Raw genomic sequence first — 27,783 nt, 5'->3', positions numbered from 1 at the left:
TCCTATATATTTCTATGTAAAACTTTGGTCGGCCATTTTGGCCCCGCCCTGCCCCCGGGAGAGTCATGATTTGAACAAACTTGAATCTACACTACCTGAACATGCTTCCATATAAATATGATGAATTATGGCTTTGTCATTCTTGAGAAGAAGATTTTCAAAGAATTTTCCTATATATTTCTATGTAAAAGTTTGGTCAGCCATTTTGGCCCCGCCCTACCCCCGGGGGTCATGATTTGAACAAACTTGAATCTACACTACCTGAGGATGTTTCTCCATAAGTTTCATCTTTCCTGGCACAGTGGTTCTTAGGAAGAAGATTTTATTAAAATATGCCACTAAATTTTCATTAATTCCCAATTATCTCCCCTTGAATGAGGGCGTGGCCCTTCATTTGAACAAACTTGAATCCCCTTCACCCAAGGATACTTTGTGGCAAGTTTGGTTGAAATTGGCCCAGCGGTTCTTGAGAAGAAGTTGAAAATGTGAAAAGTTTACAGACAGACAGACAGACGGACAGACAGACGGACAGACGGACGCCAGACAAAATGTGATCAGAAAAGCTCACTTGAGCCTTCGGCTCAGGTGAGCTAAAAACTGGGCATTTTCAGAGATAAATTCAACTATATGTGATTGTTATATGTGTACATTCATGTTACAGACATATATTTACTAGTGTAAATTCTACGGTAAATTAAGCATTATCTTACCAAAGTCTGCCAATTTCAGTTCACCTAACTCACTGATCAGCAGATTCTGGGGTTTAAAATCTATTTAAAATATATAAAGAAAAATTCAGATGCAAAACTTACATTTTACATATTATATCACATAGCTTGGGGAGATGGGGGGGGGGGGGGCAAAAAAAAGTATTTGCCTGAACGTGTCAGGAAAGCCTTACAGAGTATGATTAAGCATTCTAATAAGGGTATATAGTGATAAACTTTTCACTTGTGACATAATGAGAAATGTTAATATATCAAGAGTTGTCTTTCTTTGAATTAGATTTTTTTCCTTGATATCAGATGTGCTCATGAGATCTTTTGGCACAATCAAATTCAATAAAAATTTTGAAACAAAATACAGAATGCTAAATACATGTATGTATAAATTCATGGAACACCACATTTATAGAAATGTAAAGATGAAACATTTAAGACAAAGACTTTGTCGTACAGTGACAAGAACCCTGACTCACCTGTGTAAAATTCTTCGCTGATGACAGTAGTTTAGGCCTCTGAGCAATTGGAATAAAAATAACTGCAACAAAAAAAGACATTTAGATCTGTACTTGGATGGAAGTGCCTTTCTTGTTCAAATTACAAATACTGAAGCTGAGATAATCTTTTATTGCCAACAATGTAAGACCCCTCCCCCCCGTGCCAATTTTTACATTTAAATAAATCATACATGTACCAGTCATAAAATATAAATCCATTAAGGTACAGATATTGCAGGGTACTTGAAATTGCAATAAGCAAATAAAATAAATGAACACATACCTTGATATTAAATGCATTTAAACCACCTGGGTGTTTTTCTAAATATTGACTAAGATCTGTATGCTGGAAAAGAGACAAAAATAAATCTGAGTAAACTTACAATTTACAAATAAATGAACAAAAAACACAGTGAATTAAGGTCTTCATATTTATATGCATATCATAACAGTTGGACAACATTTATTTTTAAAATCTTGTAATAGTATAAGAGCAGAATTTTTTTCCAGAAATTATTGATACAAGTCATGTATTTTTTTTTATTATTCTAAGCTGATGATGCCATGGATTTTGATAGGGCACAGATAAAATGATTTTATATATCTATGAATGTTCCCTAGTATACAACTATTCTCTCTTCTGTGATGGCTATGATAATACTTTACATCATATGTTTCAACCAAGAATTCAACTTGCTGTACTAATGTTGCTAATAATATCATTTGCATTAAATCTACTTACTACAAATTCAAAAACAAAAGTCAGAGTTTCCTTGGTATGAATGATATCATGTAAGGTCACAATGTTGGCATGCTTTAACCCACGTAGAAGAGAGGCTGAAAGAAAAAAATTGAGAAATCAATGACTACAGTGGTAAAATGCGGGATATAATTTTTGATGTATCCTCTCAAACAGTTTGACAGTATTTTGTTATCAGTACTTAACACTTTATCAATAATGTGCACCACTGGTGATGAGCATGTACAAATCTTCATTAGCTTTAACCACAAGAGTTTATTGATCTAACTTTATAATTTGATGAAAAGTGACAATGAGGAGTAATTGATATATTAATGATAAATTTATCAAGGATAACTTTAAATTTAGTGTTTTACTTTTTGTTTTGATTAAAATTGTCGAGATAAATATTTAACAACAGGAAAAAATTATTAATTTCTGCTTTAAAAACAAGCAACCATAAATCAATTTCTAATACAAGTTATCTCCATAAAGATAATCCTTTGAGTTATATATCTTTGTCAATATCAGGATTACTTGAAAAAGAATATTTCCTTCTAGTGAGGGTTTATGTACTTTTACTTGTGCAGCTCTGATTTGAGATAAAAAAAAATGTTTTACATAAGCTGTTTACAAATTTTATGACTGCACAATCTGCACAATCTTTCTCAAGTAACAATACAGGAACGGCATAATGTCGACTTAACATTAATGTTCATTAAACTTTGAATTCTACATAATTAACAAGAGCATACACTCCTACACATAAAAAATTCTTTTCCTATTTTTTATTTTGTTTAAAGGTCATGTACATAATTCATATTATTAAAACAAAGACAAAAATAATACAACATGCTAGATGATGAATTCAAATTTACCTTTCATAACATAAAATAACTTGATACCTACTTTATATACCTTCTCAAATAGAACTTATAAGAAAACACAAGATTTAAAACCTCCTTAAAGGGGCCTTATGGAACTCTACAAGCTTTTATTTCTTCTCAATGGAGCTCATTTAAACAACATACATATTCAATATGTGGTACCTTCTAATATGCACCTCATATAACAGTGCAATATTTGGTACCTTCTCATATGCACCTCATATAACTGTGCAATATATGATAACTTGTCATATGCACCTCATATAACTGTGCAATATTTGATACCTGTTCATATGCACCTCAAATAACTGCAATATTTGGTACCTTCTCATATGCACCTCATATAAATGTATATGTACCTCCTATAACTGTGCAATATTTGGTACCTTCTCATATGCACCTCATATAACTGTGAAACATTTGGTACCTTCTCATATGCTCCTCATATAACTGTGCAACATTTGGTACCTTCTCATATTGCACCTCATATAACAGTACAATAATTGGTACCTTCTCGTATTGCACCTTATTATGAACAGTTCAATATTTAGTACCTTTTCGTATTGCACCTTATTATGAACAGTTCAATATTTAGTACCTTCTCGTATTGCAGTGAATGGAGCCCCCTCCTCCTGCTGTAGGCGGATTTCCTTCAATGCTATCACTTGATTGGTTAATCTGAAATTTAAAAGACTTTACTAGAAAAAAAACAACAATGATTTTAAAAAAAGAACCCTACATCATAACCTTTACTTCTCTCAAGATTTCAGGATCCTCAAACACTGATATATGAAGAAAACAAAATATCACAATCTCAGATACTAATTATGTTTGTTCTACTTTGGTTTAGAATAATGTACATACTTGAAAGAATCCCATTAGCCAAGAAACACTGCAATAGGTTTCTTATATCAAGAACAAATTAAGTTTCTGAATCAATAACTATTTGTATAGTGTTACTGTTGAGGACTCAGTCACAGAAATGAGTTTCCTCCACCATTTGTCAATTTATACCCTAACTTCCACTAAGTCAAAGATCATTATTCCTAGTAAGAAACTATGGCAACCACTTTACCTCTATTGCTTGCTAAATTCAAAGAAAATATTGTCTCGAAGATTGCAATTTCCTATGTGTAATATGACAATTACATGTGGTTTACAAAGGTAACAGTGGAATATTATATCAATTATGTTTCTATCATAGAGGTGTTATTTTCTTGTGAGAAGAGGAATAAAAATAGAAGTTCAAAGGAAGAAATAGATTGCATATGTGTTGACAATTTATTGATGCACTGCAAATTTAGAACATATCAGTTTTGTGAGATGTTTTTTATTCAATCAACATAAAACTACGGGTATGTTTGATTGCTGAACTAATTTTCTATATAAAAATGGCCCTAGCTCATAGAGTCACAGAATGTGTGTGAGACCCAGGCTTAAAATGTTGTATACTGTACTTTGAAATAAAGTTTTTGGATCCATTAAATGACAGAATTTTTTAAACAGCAATTCAAATCTAAATAAAACTTAAATGTTAAGTGCCTAAAATGTCTTATTATACCTCATTATAAATATTCTAAACAACGCGTTATCTGAATGGTTCTAAGTTATCATGTGATCGGGCCGTAAAACTTCATATTTCCCGACCATCGGCACGCTTTTCATCATATTCCACCTCTTCGGAACACCTAGTGTATTTTCCCTTGATATAGTTCTTGTTCGTTGAACAAAAACTCCCGAGAGAAGTAGACGTCACAATAGCCTGGTTTACGTCATAAAACTGATGATAATGTGTAGAACAATGTGTTTTATAAAAACTTTACAAAAAAAATGAAAATGAATTTGAGAGAGGTGCCGAATTTAAAAGTTTATGTTTATTTCAAAGGTTTTGCTTGTTTCGGTATAATAAACAATTCATTGCATGAATGTTCGGGAAACATGAAGACTTATTCAGCCAAGAAATATCATATTCCCCTCGGGCAAAGCCCTCGGGGAATATGATTTTTCTTGGCTGAATAAGTCTTCATATTTCCCTCACTATCATGCAATAAATGTATATTATGTTACTATTGGATTTTTTAGAGGGAATATCAAGAAAATGCATGAGAAACGTGCATCATCTTAAAATGTGTGAAAAAGTGACATGCTCTGAATGGTCCAGAGTGTGTAAGGAAAATGTGTGTTAATTTGTCTGATGGTAATCTGTTAAAGTACTAATTAATATTAATTGAATTAGCAGGAAATATTTTTTAATAATGGCACAAACCGTTTTCAGGTGGTGTATATTCTAATTCAGTACTGCCAGGATACTTGGAAGATTACAATGTTATGTAATGAAAATATAAAATTCCTGTATGCATGACGTTATTATCAATTTTGCTGTGTGTCTTGTATATTCGAAGTATTCATGCTGATAACATTAGCAAAATATTGTGCATTGCTATGATTTTTACATCATGTACATATTAACTCATTATTTTCTTAATATAAAAATTAATATAAAATTGACCATACTTAATAGTATCCTCAATGTAAACCTTACAAGTGGAAAGCCACTGCTTTGTGAATTATGAACTTATGAATTTGGCTTTATGTTAGACTGGGTCATGCATATTGTACATACAAAAAATAAATGCTCATTACATTTGTGCTCATTATAATTTATGGAGCATTGCTCTAATTTTAATACATTTACTCAATCATGGTCTATGTTTAAATATTATGGCACATACTTAACAGTCTCATTAATTTTTACCAAAAATGGCATGTGTCCATGAACTTTTTAGATCGTTTTCATCTATATAATATACTGTTACATGTAATGATATAATCAATGACATTAAACAGCTGTATGATGCAAGTCTCTAGACGGGATAATTTTCCACATCTTGTTAGAATCTAAAACATTTGTGATGGATCGAAGAAAATTTTAAACCAAATCTATAAATATCAAATTTTTTTAAATAATGGTTAATTGTTATTGGTTCTATCAATAGCTTTTGAAACACCCAAAAGTAAGCACTTATTTTTTGATAGTTTGTTATAGGTATATATTACAGTAAAATTTGATTAAAAAGAACACAGATATTGCAAATTCACAGATAAAGAGAAGTTATCTTGGATGCAGCTATATAAATTTAACAAATTCCTTATACGCAGATATAACCAATTACGGATATAGCGAAGAAATTTCATAGGTCCAAGTGACTTTGCTTTAACCGAGTTCTACTGTAGGTTATTGGGTAAGAAAATAAGACATATAACATTTAAATCTGTATTATTAACTTACGAACTAAATCCTTTGAATACTGTTGCATAAGATCCTTCCCCCAGCTGTTCTAGCTTCTGGTAGGAATCTGCTCTTCCAAAGGGAGAGTTACCCTGTTTAAAGAATGCCATACATTTGAATATCTCAACTTATCTTAATAATCTATTAAATAAATTCTAGTTAGCAATTCTTGATTTTTATAAAATGCAAATAAAATATCAAAGGAGTAAAAAATATACAGCTATTTAAAACTCTCTCATTTCTAACCTTTGAGCTTCAGTATGCAGATCTCAAATACCAAGGATACGTCGAAGTGAATTAGAAGTCCTAAACACTTATTCTCTCAGTATTTTACACTTGATATCTCTGATAATTGTCAGATGTTCTCTAATAAGTGAGATAACAAGGTTTTACTGTACTTGCACTTTTCAGTACATGTAGTACGTACCTTGATAGTACTTATCCAAAAACAGCTGAAATTTAGTCCAAGCCAACTAAGTAGGCCCTGTACTGATATCGTCTTCCTTTCATCTACCTATTTCACTCAAAACTCATAATCCTAACAGAACAAAACCTTCATTTTCATTACCAGGTATTCCATGAAGCTTCTAAAATTATCAAAGTTTCCCCAATAACTAGAGGTTTTCTTGGGTAAAAACTAGTTCAAACTTACCTCATAGCTAGAGCTTCTTCTAAGTGAGAACTTGTTCAAACTTACTACATAACTAGAGGTCCTCTTGCGTGAGAACTGATACAAACTTACCCCATAACTAGAGGTCCTCTTGAGTAAGACATGATACAAACTTACCCCATAACTAGAGGTCCTCTTGAGTAAGACATGATACAAACTTACCCATTAACTAGAGGTCCTCTTGAGTAAGACATGATACAAACTTACCCCATAACTAGAGGTCCTCTTGGGTGAGAACTGGTTCATGTATTTGTGGCCCTCGGATCGGGGCCGCTCGTGCTTGCTGTGTCCGTCTACTCCTGATTCAATCTCTAATCCATCGAGCATGTCCCCCGCGGAATGGTGTCGCTTTACTGGGGCATGCTTCTTGCCTACAAAAAAATTGATTTGCCATATTCACTAAGAACAATCCTTTGATTGAAGCCAGTACTTCTATAACAAAGATCTATTAGTAACTGGCCGGGGCTGCTGGGATATTCTTGTCAAAGGTTACAATTAAACCTCAGAAATGTCAATAAATGGACCCTACATAACCTAGTACATATATAACTCTCCCAGATCATTGATTTAGACTGTTGTGTATAATCTGTGTTACTTGACAGAGAAATCGTAGTTGTGGTTTTCCTATACATTTATACATAATATCTTGTCTGAGATGCCTTAGCGTTGTTGACAAAAGTGTTCCTTTGAACTTTGAATACATGTTTAGTAATCAATATATGAGCCGAACTTTAAATTCCTATCATTAAAAGTGCATTCTGAACAATTCTCGGACACAAGCCATGCACACTGTTAAATAGAGAATTAAGTTTTTGAAATAACACACCCTCCAATACAATAAGAGGTGCAGCTTAAGACACCTTCTTGTCACAACATCTTACGGATTTATAAGTAGCTTTACTTCAATACATTTTCATCTGTGGAAGCATTAGCATTTTGTTAGATTGGCAGAGAAATGTCAGTTTCTGAAATACCCCATGAATCTACATGTATATAGCTGGTCAGGAATCTAGTTCAAAATGAATCATAATAAATACTTGTACTGTAATTTTGATATAATTTACATTGATGTTGTCTGAAATAGAATTTTAAGTTAAATGACATTTTGAAAGCTACATTCACAATTGCTACAAAAAACAGAATTTATTGTTCCACACATTTTCTATTTTGTTCAAATACATGTAGTAATATAACCCTGAGTTGTTCATTTTTATGCTAAATTATCACACCATCATTTCATTAGGTAATTCTTGCAACCCCCTAAATATCCTATACACACACATTATGAGGAAAAATCAGACATAATTTAGAATAAAACCTTTTAAAATAGCCACAAAACCAGCAGTTTCTAAGAAATAATGACTTGAGCCAATGTTAACTTCAGTTATGATTCTTTATTTGCGGAGTATGATGAATCAATGGCGACATTTAAGTGTGCATGCAGAAACAAGTCGAGGGAGATGTACGTGTGATCCCTTATTTCTCCTGCACCCTTTCTAACACCAGCCATCAATTATTCAATAATTTTCTCTCCTCTGGAGCCAGAAAATGAAAAATATATATATTCAGCACCAAAGCATGACAAAACCTGTAAGATATGCATACTACGTAACGAGAGTGAAAGTGTCAAAGTCTTAGAGATGCATGCCGTTCATTTTTGTATGATAAAAAGATTATGTATGAGCTGGAAATTAATAATTAGTAAAAAATACATTTAAGAAGAAAAATGGAAAATAAATGTAATTTACAAGAATTTATCTCATTCCTAGGGTATTATACTTAATTGAGCTTTACGAATCGATATCTTAAGAAATTATGGTCTGAATCAATTTCCATTAATTTACACTCAAAAAATTAAATATTCTCATACACTCGGCATGAAAATCTGATAAGTTTTATAATAATGAAATCCAGATGATAATTCCAGACAAATTGTGTTTCCACATTTTCACAGATGCATTTACTCTGCCCAGGAAACAATTTGCAAAAACTTCATAAATGCAATGATTCACTAAATTTACTATGCAACATCTGGAGTTTTGCTGAGTTGCAGTTATAACTTGTAAGAAAAGGAACAAAGAAATGTACAGATTGTTTAACAGCTTATACAGTGCACAAAGGTACTATATAGTTAAAACAACTGTTGAAATTTGGTGTATATCTTTCAAAAGCACTAATGTCAAACTGAGTCTATGAGGTCCTAAGTCCCAACGGCATAGTTAGAATTCTGAACCTTGGCTCTGATGACTTGATCCTTTAGACGTTTTAAAAAAAATGTTCATTTCTGCTGAGTTCAAGGCTTTTAATTTTTTGTAATATGTACAAGTATAAAAAAAAAGGGGGGGGGGGGCATGAGGATCTTTAGATATTACGATTTTCTCTCTGACCTAGTCCATAAGGGATTTCCTTTACATTTGAATTAACTATGAATTACCAAAAATTATCTTGATCATAAGCTTAAATAAATTTGCATTTTTATTGCATTTTTTCAACTTTGCCATGTTAATGGTAAATTTTTGCATGGAAATTTCATGCAAGACCATCACTGGAAAGGTGGACAACTCTTGCTAGTCTGTAGTAAGACATTTGAGAATGGGACACAAATTCGTATCAGTTATTGTAACAGAGCCACTTATATGTAATAATCCCTCTGATTTCACCCTCCTTAGAGCACTAAGCTTTCATCAATACCCCCACAGCCTTACTTTAAATACAGAGAGAGACTGGCTCTCTAATTATGTCGACTTAACCCCCCTCTGATCAGAGACCTGGGATCATAATTATCATACAGCCATAAAGGCCATACAACACAAATGAAGATGAAAAATTCATGCGATGGTGTTCACTGCCTATTACATAATAATCACTTCCCTGAAACTGCTGACTTTGTGGCAATACTGTCTCAACTATAATTAACTGAGTTACAAAAAGGCCTTCATATACATTGTGTGGGTTTCTTCAATATTGAATAAGCTTAAAATGCAATTATCTAAATGCCCAAAAACACTGAATAGGGAAAACATTTTTAAAGGAGAGGGCAGACAAGGGAATTGGGAGTTTCCTATGCATACTTATTTAAAATGAACTAGAAAAATTAACACTGCAGACAGTAAAAATCTTCAAGTGCTCTTCATGTGTGGGCAATGACCTTACAAAGTTCCAATATGGGACCCCAGGGAGCAACATAAATTCTTATTTCATGAGAATGTAATAACATCCATTTGAGAAGTTACCTTAACATAATAAAAGCTAGCTAAGGATCCTTATAGACAGGTATATTAGTGAATCATCTAAGGCAGTCTCCAATTAAATCTTTTTTTACCAGAGCTCTCCATTCTTTGCCAGCTAAATCCCTCATAATGAAGTCACAGTGAATCACCGACTATAACTTATTCTGTTGTACAATAGGACCAACTTAAAGATGTCTTATAAATCAATGTCTCAAAGACATAAAGTTTACTGTCATTACGTCACCTAGTTCTTATCTTTTTTTCTTTGCTTGTGATAGATTTTGTAGATCAATTTTATTTTCATGCTAACAATATGTCAATATCAGGACTGTATGCATATAACAGCAAAACATTAGAGGACCATATTAGAGCAAAATAGGCTGAGAATATCCATTATTATAGTTGTGGCAAGTTAATATTTTATCATTAAAATAAATCAACTGACAGTTCATTTTGACTTTTTTCCTGAGCTACTATATACATGCTTTCCTGTATTAATTGGATTAATAAAGGCCTTAACCTATTAACATACGAGGTGCATTTCAAAAGTTCTGAGAACTGTTTAATAACTTTTTACCAAAATTATTGAGTTTGATATCATTGGAAAGATCAGAAAAATATACACATATTGTGACGTCACTTTGTAATTATTATGACGTAATAACTCCGAAAATGACGTCACAATATAGAATGTTTAGCATACTGAAAATTCGCGTTTTTATCCACATGGCACGATTTTAAAAGTGCTGCCAAAGGCTTATTTGAAAAAATATTTCAATGAAAATTTTTATTTGCAAAGAAGTAGAGTAGGACTAAGGTACTGCTTCTCAAAAATTCTATATTTCATTGTTTGGTTTGTTTACTAGCATGGATTTTGTCCGGTTCTGCTATCATCGACATTCATTCAAGATTTTAATTTACATGATACGAAAGGATTTTCGGTCTTTTATATAGTTCTCCATTGTATGAAATAAAACATTTTCAGCATAAAACTGAACTATATTAATGCAGTTTTCAACAAATATATTTTGAGTTACAGTACTCTTACCGTTTACAAATAAAATGTACAAAAGTCTTGCCCCTGACTTGTTTCTGTGCGTAGTTTTTCTTATTAATTCAACTTCGGCGCCCCAAAACGCGCTACTGGTTTTAACTTTTGACTCCAAAAAAGGTTTGTAAGTTACACAGACATGTAGAATCTTATCTAATTTCCATGAATTAATTTTTGCGAATATGTAGAGGTACGGTGGGGCAGTTAGACCTGCGCCCGCGCCATTTTGGATTTTAAGAGAAAATTTGGGGCACACTAACCTTAACTTCTCTTGAGCCTTCAACAATCCCACAAATCTGGTTAAAACACCTGACGAATTGATGCCATCAAATTTTGTAACATGATCGTCTATTCTTCTTTGATTGCCAACTTTGCCTTATTCTCACAGTTAGGTCTGTTTTACGCAATATTTTTAGCAAGATTCGATAAAAACATGCTATGTTTGACAATCGCTTAAACCATTTCAGAACAAGAAGATCTCCAAAATAGACCACCATATGATAGATTGTAGTCTATGTAAAGATTCTACCAACTGACATTTGCGTCCGATAGCTTGCGCCAGAGTAATGAGCAAAAGTTATTTTTAAAATTTTACATTGATGAAATTGTGTCTTTTGTTACGTCATTTTTATGCACAGTATTGTAAGCATGCGGAAGTATGACGTCATTTTCGGAGTTATTACGTCATAAAAATTATAAAATGACGTCACAATATGTGTATATTTTTCTGATCTTTCCAATGATATCAAACTCAATAATTTCCGTAAAACGGTTAATTTTTTATTATACAGTTCTCAGGACTTTTGAAATGCCCCTCGTACAACCAAACCAAAGTGAAACATTCTGTATGACCTTTTACTTGCATCAATATAAGGTCAAGGGCACATATTATGTCTATACTTTTATCTTACTTACATGAAGAAAATGGAAAAAAAACCTTGCAAGCTAGTTTGTAGTCTTTTCATTTTTAAAAATGCTGTTGTATTTCTAGAAAACTTTATATAATTGACCTACTGGAACTACGAGGAACCACCGCAGGCCGACCTAGCGTGTGGTATCCGTCAGGGTGTCTGTTGGCGGGGTGTGTGATGCTGTTAGGACCCATGTAGTCATCTTTGTAGCTGCACCTCTGTAGAGCTAGGTTTGGTGGGGATGTGGAATTCTCAAAGACTGAATAACCGTTTGTTCCTTGAAATCCTGGATCAGACTAATAAAAGATAAAAAAGAACAGAGAACAACCATTAATTTCCTGTATAAAAGTGTTTTTTGCCTAATGTTGTGGGTTCAATTACATATATCACCGCCAATAAATAGATTGACGGATCCTTGAACCCAATGATCCATCATAGGAGGAAGGAGAGCTATGTATCCAATTGATTGAATTAAATGTATAGAATATCTGAAATGTTTCTGGTAGCCCATGATTTCTGTGACAGGATTTCAAAAGATATTGATGTATGAAGCCAGTGGAGTTCCTTAATTGGCAGCCACCATCCATCTCGCCAGTTAAAGCAAATCGGCTAACACTATGGTGAAAAAACATGTATTGCCAATTTGAAATAATGTGATGGCTTCCATGATTTATGGCTGAGGATTTTTAACCCTAAAATTGCTGGAAACATTAATTTAAGTATGAAACCTTAACATACAGACAAATTAGTGCTAAAATATAATGGACATACAAGTACCCCAGTAATAAATGGGAAAATAATGATGCAATTATATCACTATCTCTGAATGGTATACTATTTGTCCATTTGCAGAAGAAGAAAAATTCTCATACATGTATTCAACAATGCTAATTGAGCAGAAATACAATCAAAGATAAAGTCTGTAACAATTCATCCTTCTTTTAAGTCTTGCTGGCAATCATACATCAATAAATTGTACAACTTCCTTATAGAAATCATGCATGGTTTTCACTTCCATGTAAAATAAATAGGGCTGAAGAATAATATCAATATTATACAATTATTGCTGTTTTTTGAGGTCAATACAATGATTTAGCCATCTGAGGAGTACAATATTCACCGAGCCCGAAGGGCGAGGTGAATATTGTACTTCGAAGATGGCTAAATCATTGTATTGACCGAAAAAACAGCAATAATTGTTTTATTATATGATTCACTGATAAAATGATAAAGCTAATTACTTGTTTGAATTTAATTAAGTCCTAGCCAAATACAAGAGAGAAGCAGAATTAAAATGTGAATAAACCTTACCAGTCGTATCATTTGAAATGTTTTTTTTCATCAATTTTAGTTGCCATGAAAAAAAAATTTATAGGAAAGATTTTGAAAGGAAGGAGCATCATCAGGGAAAATCGACTGCCAAAAAGTAAAAAAAAAATGTTTTCAGTAAAAGTGTTGGAGCCTTGGAGGGGGTTCCCTGCATCCCCTCTTACCACCCTCTCACCCTTAAATATATATTCGCTTATGTTTTGTTCACATGAAAAAAAAATCATAGTCGTTTAAATAGTTTTCCAAAACAGTTTGTATCAATTTGGAATTCCCCAATCTATTTTTAAATCAATGTAGAGGAAATAAATCCTTGTATTGACCTGGAATGTCACGTGCAGGTCAATACAACGTATTATTTTTCTAACATAGTTGGATCTCAACCAATCAGAGAGATGGAAATTATTCAATCATATAATAATTCAGCATATTGCAATTTGTTAACAAAAAATAATGTATTGCAATGCAGTTTTCCAGTATAAATATATTGGGAAACTGCTTAGACTTAAGAATTCTTAATTAAAATATGAAATTAAATTATATCAGGAATTTTTAAAATCATGATAATTGTGTCAAGCACTCTGCTTACAGATGGCGGTTAATAACTTTTTTTTTCAGGTTTTAATACATTTCATGAATTTCTTTACATTTTTAAAGAAAACTACTTAATTAAAAAGAACTTACAATTAAATATAACAAGAAACTTTAAGCAGCAACTTACCTCTTGATCACTTTCGTGTATTGTATCCTCTTTGGAAATAGCTGAAAAACAACAGAGAGGGAAAATCAGTGAAATCAACAGTGAATTTTTTTTTTGAGAGTTCTATTATAGTTTCCAGATGAGGAAGAACAAGTTCCAGCTCCCCTTTACACTCACGGCTCCCGATTCTGGCTCAGCCCTCTTGAGACTAGAGAAAGCCATTGGAAATGTCAGATTTGGCTGCTCTAAAAGTTACCTTGACAGCTGTCAGAGGGAAAAAATATCTCTTCTTCTTGAAGATTACTCAAGTTTTTTGAACAATATATGTATTGTTGGAGGTCATTAAAATTACAAGAGTGTAAATATAATTTGCTTTAAAATGATAAGCAAAGATGCTGACTAATTTAGAAACTCACAACTGTTGACAATATAGATAATTTTGAGATGTAAGAGCTAGCATAATTTGGTTATTCTTCATTCTAACATGTACATTGTATAACACTTTAATGTTCACTAGCTTTCAAAAACATATACTTATTCTTTTAATCTTATATAATTTATAGCATATTTGCACTATGCATATTTGGTGCAAGTTACCCATGTTGTGAAAAACCCATGCTGTGTGAGATTAAAAGTGATTATAACTACAATATATTTGACTTGCGGTCTTTTTTGTAAAACATTTCTGTAAAACATATAGCACAACTTTCATGTGTTCCATAATCTATACTTGACCTTTATTAAAGAAGGTATTTACACAAGATTAACTTTCATTAAGTAAATTTATTTAATAGATTAATCAATATGACTATTTAAAAAATCCACATCTGCTGTGTACAGTTGACAAGAGACTATCAGATTTATAAAAAAATATATATAAAGCTCTTCTGCTCAAGAAGGTACATAACTGATCAATCAATATTGTGACTGTCCTTAATTAATTATGACCCTTCATAAAGTACAGGATGATGTCATATGCATACCTTAACCAGCCTGGCAAGTCAACTTTTTGACCTTGTAAATGTTGAAACCAAAAGAATGAAAACACTGAATCTAATGATCTGTGTAATTATACAATTCAGGCCCTGTTTTGCCATGTTTCTTTGCATATGTACTACATTAAAGTGAATGGAAAATATCACTTGATCCTTGAATTCATATAAAACAATTTCAGTCTAGACAGTTTTATAAAACTAACATGAAATTGCAGACAGGTATTGTATTATAAAAGTTCCAATAACTAATGTATAACCTCCACTCTCACAATTTTGCAAGCAGCTAACAATCCTTAAAAAATGTAAGCAATTCAAACCTCTCTGTTGCATATATGTACTGTGGCAACCAAATGTTACAAAAACATTTCTAAAAACAAAGCTCCCTGCAGCTGTCATAGATTTCTTGCTGAAGACATTTATTCTATACTAATTTACCAGTTAATGTATAGAGGCCCTCCTTCTTCTCTGCTGTTCCTTTAATAAATTGTTGGTTCCAAACACAAAAATGGACTGGCAAGCAAAAGCTTAGAACATCAATAGTTTTTGAAATGTTGGAATAAGAAAATTTATGAAGACTATTATCAGCTTCTAGGATGCAATATTTTAGCATTCCAGTGTGTGTAAACTCGGTCTAATACGTTTAATATTGTGAGTTTATGACTACAGTGTAGCAATTTATTCAACTTACAGAGAAAATTTATTTTTTATGTGAATAATTTTTATGCCCCCATAATTAATGGAAGATTCTGGGGCATAAAGTAATATTGCCCTGCATGTTTATCAGCCAGTCTGTCTGCAAAATCTTTAACCTTGCCCATATATTTTGATTGGTAGGGCTTTCATATTCCACAAGTACATTCCTTGCAACCTTTCTCTGGGTACTACGCCCCGTACCAAAATATTTTACCCCTTTGACCTTGACCTTGTAATTAGACACACTTTTGCAAAATTTTACCTAACATTAATTTAGGCCAATATAACTTTTGAACAATTGATGCTAGGCCTTTCAGACTTCTCAAGTATATTTTCTGTGATTAGATCTTAAATTAACCTGCATGGGTTTAAATATTTTTTTAACTATTGGTCTTGACTTTGGAGTTCAATCTATTTTTGAAATACTTTAACTTTAGCCAGGTACCTTTTGAATGAAATTCAAAATTCTTTGTGACTGAACCTTCCCTTGGGCACCATTGCTTTTCGACTCTTTGACCTTGACATTTGAGCTTAACTTCTTTAACCTTGGTCACAACTTTTGAACAGTTGACACTGGTGCTAGGGCTTGCTTATTTCACATGTGTTTTCCTTGTGACAACACTCTTTTTGGAAACCATTATTTTTATATCTCTTGACCATGATTTGGGAAGTCTGAACATTAACTTTTGGCATGTCAGCTGCCAGATGGATATGGAGACATCAGTGTTTCACAAGCACATCTTGTTTTTAAAGATGCTAAGGCCATTCTAAAAATATGTACATGTACCTTTTATGATTGCACACATATAATATTTTAGGCCAAACAAAAAATAGCCCATTAAAATACATCTATTTTCAAGAATAAGGGATTGAGTGTCATAAAGCCATTCAAATCATGCCTGGATCACTACAAAATATTTAGTTATTTAGCAATTGAATTTTGTTCTATAACTTTAAGAGATATATTTTGACATATCTATTTTAACTACAGTTTTCAAGAGCCCTCTCATATATGTTACAAATATAATATGACACTAAGCAAAATCATAAAAATGTTGGATAATAAAAATATATTTCTGCAGTAAGTTCATCATGCTTTCGGAATTAATTAACCAATTATACCAGAGAATCATATTGCTAGAAATTTTTTCCTAAAAATGTGATTCCAATAAATATAAAATTGGCAAAAGTGCAGAAATTAAGTTGCTATACATGTAGTATAATAACATGCATGTGGAAGTTCAGTTTCTTGCTCAAGTGATGGCAATCAACAACTGACAGTCGAATTGGAAGATGCAAAACCAAGGTTGTATGCAAAACATCTATGATGTGTTGCAACAATATGGCCAGTTACAGAAAAAAATCATTTCACTGCAATGTATTTGACCAAAAGTACAATGTACTTAACCTATAGGCATATAGCAATCTTGCATGGGTATACATGTGTATATACAGCAAGTAAATGAAAATGTCAGATCATATAGAGATATTTCTCTGTTGAGCTTCTTGCAATATTGGTAATATTTTGCTATAAACATAATTTCTCAGATTTCACTATTAGTGCAAATTCGAAATGGCATAGAGATTAAATTCTCCCTTAAGTAATTTGGATGTCTATGAAATCCGTGATATAGCAAACGACTTCCTTGTTTGAAAAACTATAAAATGACGAGACATAATGTGCAGGGATTTTTGGCCTTGCATAAAAATCAATGCCCAGCAGAATCTTAACTTGTCAGTCTGTATCTTATTTCACTGAATGATGGACTGCAACAAAAGACACTTTGAACATCAATATACCAACCAAGGTTCTCTGAAGGAGAATGGGCAACCAACTGCTTTCAGCAACTGTAATGAAAATTCCTTATCTGCTAAAGACATGCCACTCAAACTTATTTTCTTGACTGAATTGATGGTTGGAACCAAAAATAAGACAATTTACATGAAAAAGTTTTCTCTATAATGAGGTGATGAGTTGCCAACATTAGGAGAAAAAAAATGAACCAATTTTTTCACTTTCAGGTCATTCAAAAACTTGTTCTATTTCAGTTCTTTATACATAATCAACCTTGTTTTCTTAGATTGGAAGTGAGGCTTTAGGAAATAAGGTTACGGCTGATACATTCATTACTGAAACAAACAGTAATCACAATTTCATGAATTTCTAACCTCCTAGTCTTGTTTTGGACCAAAAATTCAGAAGATTTGTATTTGTATGGCTTCCTTCCAATTCTGATCATTAATCATTATTCATATGCAATGAATGTACTTGACCAAAATATGATAATGGTGGTTTCAACTATATACTGACTGCTATAGATGCCTTTAATTCCTTTACTTCTTTTACATGTACTTTCTATACCAGCTGTTAAGAATGAGTCTTTTCTTGAAACAAAACTGTCCAATGTTTTTATTCACTTTTGATAAAATCAAAAACCATGCAAAGAAGAACTTCTGAACTTTTTCATTACATGGAAATTTAGAAAATTTCTTATCTGGCAAATTATGACTGACTTAATCAATCAAGCAGATGATATTTTTATTCTTTTCTCCTCTGCCTGTATAATATAATGCAACCATTCCCAATAGCAATTTCACTTTATGTACAATTCCTCCTTTTTATGCGCAAGTGGTAGAAATTGGTCATATTTTACATGTCATTCTGACTAACATGTTCAATCTCAGCAGTTGCTGGCAAAAAACTACTCACATATAAGAAAAATGCCTAACTGAACACTATTACTTCTGCTTATATGACACACATGTCTTGATTTTTTTATTACGAGAAATATGCTTTGGTTATCAAACAAAAACAGCTGCTAACACAAGTTATACAAACATGCACTCTGACTTTTCTTATAAATCCCAATTTCAGTGGTTCTACAAGAACCATGTGTGTTTTTGGCACACTGAACAATAATAATATCATTCAGGTCATAGTGTAGTCATGGAATTCCTTTTGCAATGAGGCAAAGTGTGTGTCACAATGCTGCAACTCATGTACTTATTGGAAACCTGCACTGCTTCTGTTAGCTAATAAATTGTAATACGTCATGTCAAGTACATGCAACTATTTTTTTGGCGATATGTGTATCTGAAATTGTCCACTGCAATTATACAATGACTTATCTTAAAATTTTCCTGAACAAGACATACAGAATTCCCTTTTCCAAGATAATAAATGTACATATTTGCCAAAAGCTTTGGATTCTATTGTTATACACATCCAAAATAAACAAAACAAAAAAACAAATAAGCAAACAAATAAAAAACAAAAAATATAAAATTCTTTCAGGTCTACAATTTTTTGGGTTACATGAATGTCTGCATGCACATGTATATATACATGTTGAAGCTGAAAAATATTTGTTTTGTTTTCTAGCTGGCATCATTCTATTAGCTCCAAGAAAATAACAGATGATCCAGAATTAATATGTTATTTGTGTTTCTTGGAAATACTAACTAGACCAGCTTAGGAAACAGCTGAGAGGAACAAACATGCACCATGTACATGTCTACAGATAACCAGGTTACAGGCATGCTGTGTTTAGCATGTCTTACAGCATCATCATCACTCATTAAATGTTTATAATCAAATCAAAAGTTCTTCCTTGACTTTGAACTATCAACTTGTCGAACTGAAGTCTGAAGGTACACGTGTATTTGATTCCTATCCACTTTGAGTTACTCTAAATCATATACTGGTCTATCAAGAATCAAACAATATCTGAAATATTTCACTTCAATATTTGAATTATTTCAAATGCTTAGCAAATTATTCCTAATGCTAAGACTTTTACAACATGCTTGAAATTGCAGCAACTCTTGCTGGGATGAAAACCATTTGGAAGCTCTTTATTTCTAAAACATGCAGTCTAGCTCCCTCAAAGTTTTAAGTGTCAGACTCAAGTGCCTTATATAATCTTCATGTGCATGTTCTTGTAGTAATGAATTATGATTTACAAGCCGTTTCATTTCCGAAACAGTTTAAAGATAAAATTGACTACTATTAAAGCCCGACTTTCTTCATTAATTTATATGGATTCAACTTTAAAATGTCAATATAAATGGACCACTGAATCCCATTAAAACAGCTGCAGCATCCAATTTTTTACGTCAATTTATAATTTACGTTTAGTAGAAGTAAACAAGATATTTTGGCAGCTGAATTTAATGGTAGATATAAATGTTTAGTGGTTCATATGAATGTTTATCAACAGCAGAAGGCATTAAGTGAAACAACTAGTGTACATATGAAACTCTCGATGTTTTCATTTCTCTAAGATTCAGTTTAACTTACTATCTAGTATGAAAGTCATGATAAAATACTCTAAATCCTCAAATTTTCAGGACACCTTTCTTAGGGAATTACTAGTAAATAAGATATTTGGTAATTAAGTGAAACAAATGCAAGTACTGTTATTGAGGTACAAAACAAGTACATGTACTGGTACTTGGTGTAAGAAATTTCAAAGCTATTTCAGATGGGACATTTTGACTGTTTCATTTAATGTATATGGGGTATGCATAAATCTAAACTAAAGGGTAGCCATTTTAATTGCTTTTTCTCTACTTTAATCCCCTGAGACTTACAACTCTCAAATGTATTTTGCCGATCTCAATGCATTAGCAGATTAGATGCTTTATGAAAATGAATGTGGACAAATTCCTTTGTAGTAAATGACAACTGTGCACTTACATAGTCGACCAAAGCTGGCAGAAATTCTCCTCTTTAACTTCTTCAGCTTACTAATTTGTCGTTTCTCCTTTCCTGAAAAAGAAAGATTCAGAATCTTAAGTTTTATTCACTCAGAGTATTTTTAAGATAGTTAGAAGGAAAGCTTAAAATCACATCTCAGTAAAAATGGCAGCCAAAAGCTATGCAAGCATAACATGCAGAAAATATGCATGCAAACTTCTATAAAAGCAAGAAATATTGATTGCCAAATATAACATTTTTAATACAATGTACAGATCATAACAATAACTTATTTATGCAGTACATACAGAAACGTTATGTAGCGACTTCATCAGTGTATACTACAATGTACAAGATGCATTTCTCAGTCATACAGTGATAAATGGTCCAAGAATATAATTACCCTGGTATGTATTTTTTTCAGTCTGAGGAATCAATTTGGGAAAAATAATTGTTGCTGTTTATTAAAAAATTAAAAAAATATAACCTAGCTGAAAAATCATATTTACCGGTATTACCAGAATGCTAGCTGAAGTTCTTTCCTGTATCCTAGTATAAGACATATAGAACTATACAGACATATAGTTGCTATATACTAATTTTATTATCTGTGGTAAACAACACCTTCTTAACTGTGAAAGATTTATGGTAGATCACACATCTATGATATATTCTACAGACATCCCAAGCCATTAGGCTTTTACACTTGTATAGTTGTAAATGTACTTTTGCCTTGCCATATTCACTTGAAAAGAATATTGATTTTATCAGAAGATAAACTGTCATAAATTTCTATTAAGAACAAATGGTGGATGAAATAGTCTGTGAAAGCCTGGACTGCGTGTCACTGGTCTGCAATACTGAGTGATCTGTACAGTATAATTCATTATCAATGGGTCAAATTTGACATCTAAGCTTTTTGAATGAGTGCTTCAGCATAATAAGGTTTTTTTTCTCATTTAGGTCTCTGAGGAAATTTTCCTGTTGATAAGACCTTCTCTGATCCCTCTTTCAATACAAGTTTATTACCTAATTGCCTTCCTTTATATATTCATTCAGCACAATTCTGCAGACATGTACATAGTACTGGTATATAATATAGATATGTTCAAATATGTACAGAAAACAACCAGATCAGGTACATCATGTACATTTTCCTAAGTAAACCTAAGTATGAATAGCAAAAATTGAGAAATGCAGATGTGACAGCTCCTGCTAGCCTCTAAATATGCATCACTAAACATTTTTCAAGCTCCTATATGCTCTACTCAATAAAATATGCAAAGGCGGATTACTGATACATGTCATTGTGCGAGGCCATGCATATTTATAAATAATGTGGATACATGTATTTATAAGTACATGTACTGCTAGCAAAAAGGTAGACTTCTAGTCTTAATCTAACTAACACAAGTACCAATAAACTCAATGAAATTTCTCTGACTTTAATTACTCTACGACTTATAATATGAGTCTCTGACCCTGATGCAAATATCATACAGCACACATCATGTACTGTATGACATTTAGGTGTGATGCAAATATATAAATACAGAGCATGTCAACAACACTCCTAACCTATAGATAGTCCAAATTATTGATAAATTTGTAATATATAATTTATAACATAACTGTACACATCTGATAGGGTCACCATAGTCACTAACACAATTGTGTGAGCATTATTGCTCCAATGGAAATGTATTCTGTGCAGTCTGAGTTGTGCATAGGGTCTTCTCTAACTAAACATATGTTCAAGCATGGACAGAAATTAATCTATACTGACGTATATATGTACAGTTTACATGCGATTTTGAGCTAAGGTCATGCATTCTAAGATGTCTGCAATCCAACACATACAAATTTTTCTCACATCATTCTTATTTTCACATTTTTTTGGTATTTTTTAAAAAACAAATTAATAAATACTGATTACAGGAGATTAACTTCATCAAATTCAAGGTGAATAAAAAGAGGTTGATTTGACTGTATTTCAAATATTACAACTGATATACAAAAGTGAGGACATGTGCCTTACTAAATGTACCTTTATGTTGAAATTCCATGTCTGCATACAAAGTTCATGCAGACAATACAAATTGATCATTGATGACACTCTAGTATTGATATTCAAACAGCTGTTAAAGTGTTTACGTTCAATTACTACTACATGTACTAAGTATTTATAATCATGCACTAGTAGAATATTACATGTCTGGGTTTCCTGTCACTTCTATATTATTCCATTAACATCCTTATTGTGGTCATAAGCAGGATTTATTCATTCATAAGACATTTCCTGGTTTATGGGCATCCATTACATTTTGAAGGACTCAACAATTTATTTACAAAGTCTATGAGGTTTGTATTTGGTAATTTTGGAATTAAACTTATCAACACACGCATTTCATATCTTTCAAAGTAGTGATCAAAACATGCATCTCCTTACACAAGAGTGAACAAGTCACTTGGTACAGCATGTTGTTATTTTTGTGCTTGTAGAACCACTCTGTTAGTTGTGTTTTGCAAACAAAATAATCGCCCACTAAATACACTACATGAAACCCTATGAGACACCGCACTTCACGACCCATAAAAATATAACTGTCAACACAGCTGAGCTCTACTTCCTGTCCAGACAAAATAGACACGGTCCGATGACCTTCTACCCGGGATCGGGGACCCAAAGTTGAAATCCCTTGTTCAAAAAATTCAAGAGGGCCTATGGATCAATTATTGTTGAACCCCGATAAAAAAGTCTTGTCCAAAACGAAAATACCCCGATGAGTCATACAAAAGCCAGACAAAGGGAGATTTTTCTTCTATCGATCGATATGAAAAATAATAAATTGCAATATTTTACTCACCCTCTCGTAATTTGACTTTGTCTTGGTTGTTACGATTATCTGAAGCCATTATAGTTGCTCTCTGCTTCCTTATAATTCCATTTCAGAAAAGAAACCGGTGAATTAACTCGTTTATTGCGAAGGACAACTCTCAAGCCATCTCTATGAACATTTTCCGACCATCGACATTCCGGTTTCGGTTTTACTATTTTCTATCTGAAAAACCCGAAGGCGTTCCGAATGGAAATAAAAATTCCGCGAAGAAAGAAATCGATCAAACTGCGCGGCTTCTCGTATCAAAGACCAAGTTTATAATCACGTTTAGGGTAAAAAAAAAAAAAAAAAACTGAATCAAACGTTAAAAGTAAATTTCTAAAATAAAAAGAACTCTTAATTATTCGACAGGTACTTGATTCCGTAATAATTTTTATTACCCATAGTGAATAAAAAGTATATTACGCCTATGGGTTAAAAAAATATTATAGGATTAAATGTTCTTTTTTTCCCCAGAATTTATCAATGTGTTATCTTAAGCCTTTTTGCTCACGAACTGAATAAAAATGCGAAGCTAGAATTTGTCTTTTTTTTTTTCTTTTTTTTTTTTTTTTTTCTTTTTTTTTGCCGTTGTAAATGTTGAAAACTTATTGGCCTTTTTCTCATAGTGTAGAAGACGATTTAGCAGGATTGTAGGTTATTTTCCAAAGTTCAAGGATTGTAAAAAATTCAATGTTTAATTAATAATTATACCGCATTTCATGTAAAAAAAAAAAAATGCATAATGCAGAAATCAAACATCTTAATTTTAATTTACCATTACTTCATATAAGTTCACAAAAGAATGTACACAATTGTGCAGATATAAAAATAAAATTTTACATCTTAATTTTAATTTACCATTACTTTTATATAAGTTCACAAAAGAATGTACACAATTGTGCAGATATAAAAATAAAATTTTATGTATGTCAAACAGGGCCATTTTGTATTAAAATGTCCTCGATATGAAGAACTTAGAAATAAATATATCTCATTTGATTTTAAAAAACAGATTAAATTAGTACAGCTATTTATCCTACAAATACTAAAGAGAGATTTTTGTATTTATCATTGTGTATTCAATACATGTAACATTACATCAGGGTTATCTTTCGTAGCCTTCTAGACTACGAAATAAAATACAAATAACAAGACGTAGTAAATGAATGAATGAATAGATGAATAAATAAATAACTAGATTAATCAATTAATTTAAAAATATGCATGCAGTATTCCATCGATTAATATATAATTTTTCTCTACCCCCTCCCCTGCTTTGGAGACCAATCTAAGTTATCTCTCTTAGTGTGATGTTGACAAAATCGTATATGTATCCATAGCTTTTATTTCCAACGATAGAAAAAATAGATAATTTGTATAAATTATGGTCTAATTGTTATCTCTGATGTTCAACTGATTTTGAAAATCTTAGAAAGGACAAGACAAGATCTAGAGAGAAGACATATTTCTTATCTTAAAATCTATTAATTAAAATGTTGCTACAGCTTTAAGAACGCTCTATACAATTACACTGCACTGCCTTTGAGTCTGAAATGCAATAAATTAATTTAAAGTTTAATTTATTAATCTTTTTTTCATTTAAGCATTCCAAACATCTGGCCTGCATGAATTAATTAAAGTCTTTTTGCATGTAATTTTCTCAATTAAAGTAAGCGGCAGTGATTTCAATTTATCTTAATAATATATTTTTCCCGGGATAAATGACAGGTACCTATTGTTGAAAATTAAAACGATAAGCTCGATTTTTACAAAATATAATTTCCTCAACAGTTTTCATTGGTATATTATATAGAGGGTCCTTAAACAATATGAATATATGCACATTTTTTTTTTATACTCAGTGTTATGTACGCTAGGAAAGAATCTCAAAATTAAGAGCAAAAAAATATCTATATTTGTATTAAGGTATAATGCCATTAATTTCAGCCATTGCTTTTAAAATTTTCTGCTGACTGTTTACTGCCAACTGTCAGCTGCTTATTTGATATTGTACACATATTTTAATAAATTCTATTTTTATATTGATATTTATGTAAATTAAAAAAAAGGCGCATGTATCAAGCTAGGACATTTTTTCTGGGGTCATATATTTGTAAAAATATATAAAACCAGAAATTTCTTGACAAGAAAAAAATATAAAGTCCTTTCCTAAATGTGAAAATTTATTTCATCCGCGGAGAGGTGGTTCTTATGGTCATGTTACCTTCATGTGTATATTTTTTTCATACCAACTTAACACGAATCCGCATTTTCAGTTGGGAAGGGTGTGATGTGACCCTTTTAGTTGATTTTTTTATACATTAAATAACTATATTTTTAAAAATGTACATTAAATAACTTTACAAATTTCAAGTGTTCACCCCTCTCTCTAGTTCTATGCATGTAAAACATATTTTATTTGTACAAAAAATTGGATATAAATGTTTATATTTTTTTTCTGTCAGTGAAAGGTCAACTATACCGGTATTTCAGTATATAAACGTATGACTGTACAAATTTTAAATGCCCCCCCCCCCCAGATCTATGCATGTGAATCATTATAACACACAGAGATATACATCTTTAATTTGAGGAAATCTTTAACTATAGAATATAATGGATAAAAGATAACGAAATTTATTTTCAAAACAAAAAGTCTCTGAAAAATGACAAATTTTTTTATTACAATTCTCTCTAAAACAAAGGTTTTGTTGTCTCATGTGGTATAGGGGAGTGTGCATCCTCTGAAGATTAAAAGCAGAAAATAGTGCATTTTATTACCTATTTCAAATAGGAAAACAAATTGTGTAAAAAAATTAAACATTGTAATTTATCAAAACGTCATATATTGAATATTACATAAGATAAAACATATTGGTCATTTTATTCAATTCAATTTTACCAAAGAACTTGGAAAAAATGTTGACTTTAATGAGACTGCTGTTGTTCTTTTTCCCAACTTTTTTGTGAAAATTCATTTAAAATATCAATACAAATATAAAGTTTATTCAAACAAAGTGTGGCAGTTCGCAGTCGAAGCAGCTGATAGTTGGCAAACATCAGCAGTTGGCAGTACAAAAATTGGCTATATTATATGATTCCATATTAAGGGATAATTTGATTAATTTCAGTATTAGTATTTTAAAATTTTCTTTCTGGTGTTTTGTGAACATCATACCTATTTGATATTAAAGTATGATCAGATTTTTTTTTTTTTTGAGATTCTATGATAAACCCTAAAGTCATAAGCAATCATGTATCAAGCTAGCTGCAGATCTGTAGCGTTCTGGTTTTTATATATATTTGACTACAACAAAGTTATGGTCAAAGACAAATATATAAGACCATATGGTTAAAGACAAATATATAAAACCATAACGCTACAGGTCTGCAGCTAGTATCAACCATCGACGTCAAATTAGCCTCCATTAAAAGGCTAATAATATATAAGACAAATAAATTTTTTTCTGTCATTGGCCAAGGTCAATAACATACCTGAAGGTCATTTCGAATATTTGTGATGAGTATTTTCATGTACGAGCATCCAAAGGAAATATATTTTTAAAAATGACCCTGAACTTATCAAAATGACCTCTGCTTTGGTCAAGTCACCTCTTTAGTTCATAAGCAATCCAAACGACGTTCCTCCATAAGGTAGCTGAAAATTAGAAACGAATTTTATATTTTTTTTCTGTCAGTGAAATTGAACTTACCAGTATTTCAGTATATAAACTATGTATCAATTACTAGTAAGCTCTTCTAATACATGTTATTTTCCATTACAGATTTATAGCCCAGAAATGATTGCACGGACAGACGGGCACGGTGATTCCTGTATACCCCAAAGTTTTGCTGTAGATAATTCGTTAATTCTTAGAGATTACAATGAAATGCATATAGATGGAGATAACGAACAGTATTCAAGACAAAAAGTCCTTTGAAAAATGCTAATTTTGAAGCAGAGCAAACACGGGCCTCTAAAACATCAGAGGTGGGATCATATGGTATGGAGGAGTGTGCGTCCCCTGCCGACCGGTCACACCCTCCGTGTGCTCCATGTCATGATCGGGAAATAACGGGAAAATCCGTCGACAATCCAGTGTGTAAATTAAATATGCTCTAACATTGAATTAGTATGGAAAGCGTCAATGATCAGTATTTGACTTAATGATACTCGTATTTGCTGACAATTGCAAGGTGGTGGTAATTGCATCAACCATAGAACTTACGAAATGTTGACTTTGAATGAGACTGCTGTTGTTCTTGTTTCATCAACTTGTTTGTCAATAACTGGCCTCGTTTTAGAAATTGTTCATTTAAATCTTTGAATTCTCTATAACAAAGCAATCATTTCGCACTCGATCTCGGTGATAAGTGTAAACCTCAGATGGATACAAAAATAGCGATATTTTATAATGATGTCCATGAAAAAAGGACCTTGAACTCATAACCTGGAATATATGTTATTTTGTGATTTTCTTGAGAGGGCTGA

The 27,783-nt window shown here is 32.0% G+C and overlaps 1 protein-coding gene across 1 annotated transcript in view; it reads right to left on the bottom strand.

Moving 5' to 3' along the window:
* Positions 1–23,479, bottom strand: part of LOC134259035 (cyclin-dependent kinase 14-like) — a 30,534-nt gene extending 7,055 nt beyond the window's left edge. Inside the window, exons 1-11 of the mRNA XM_062741634.1 lie at positions 23,277–23,479; positions 20,410–20,481; positions 14,044–14,084; positions 12,100–12,292; positions 7,012–7,175; positions 6,135–6,226; positions 3,444–3,523; positions 1,962–2,056; positions 1,503–1,565; positions 1,199–1,260; positions 711–772 (exon numbers count right to left, since the gene is read on the bottom strand). Coding sequence (XP_062597618.1) covers positions 711–772; positions 1,199–1,260; positions 1,503–1,565; positions 1,962–2,056; positions 3,444–3,523; positions 6,135–6,226; positions 7,012–7,175; positions 12,100–12,292; positions 14,044–14,084; positions 20,410–20,481; positions 23,277–23,325 — 973 coding nt within the window. The 5' untranslated portion in view covers positions 23,326–23,479. The remainder of the gene's footprint in view (positions 1–710; positions 773–1,198; positions 1,261–1,502; positions 1,566–1,961; positions 2,057–3,443; positions 3,524–6,134; positions 6,227–7,011; positions 7,176–12,099; positions 12,293–14,043; positions 14,085–20,409; positions 20,482–23,276) is intronic.
* Positions 23,480–27,783: the final 4,304 nt, after the last annotated feature.

Source organism: Saccostrea cucullata, unplaced genomic scaffold (genome assembly GCF_032062105.1).
Source record: "Saccostrea cucullata isolate Sc308-1 unplaced genomic scaffold, CSIRO_AGI_Scuc_v1 ctg894, whole genome shotgun sequence".
NCBI classification, from domain to species: domain Eukaryota; kingdom Metazoa; phylum Mollusca; class Bivalvia; order Ostreida; family Ostreidae; genus Saccostrea; species Saccostrea cuccullata.
The sequence above is the reverse complement of the archived record's forward strand: the minus strand, read 5'-3'. Positions and strand labels throughout refer to the sequence as shown.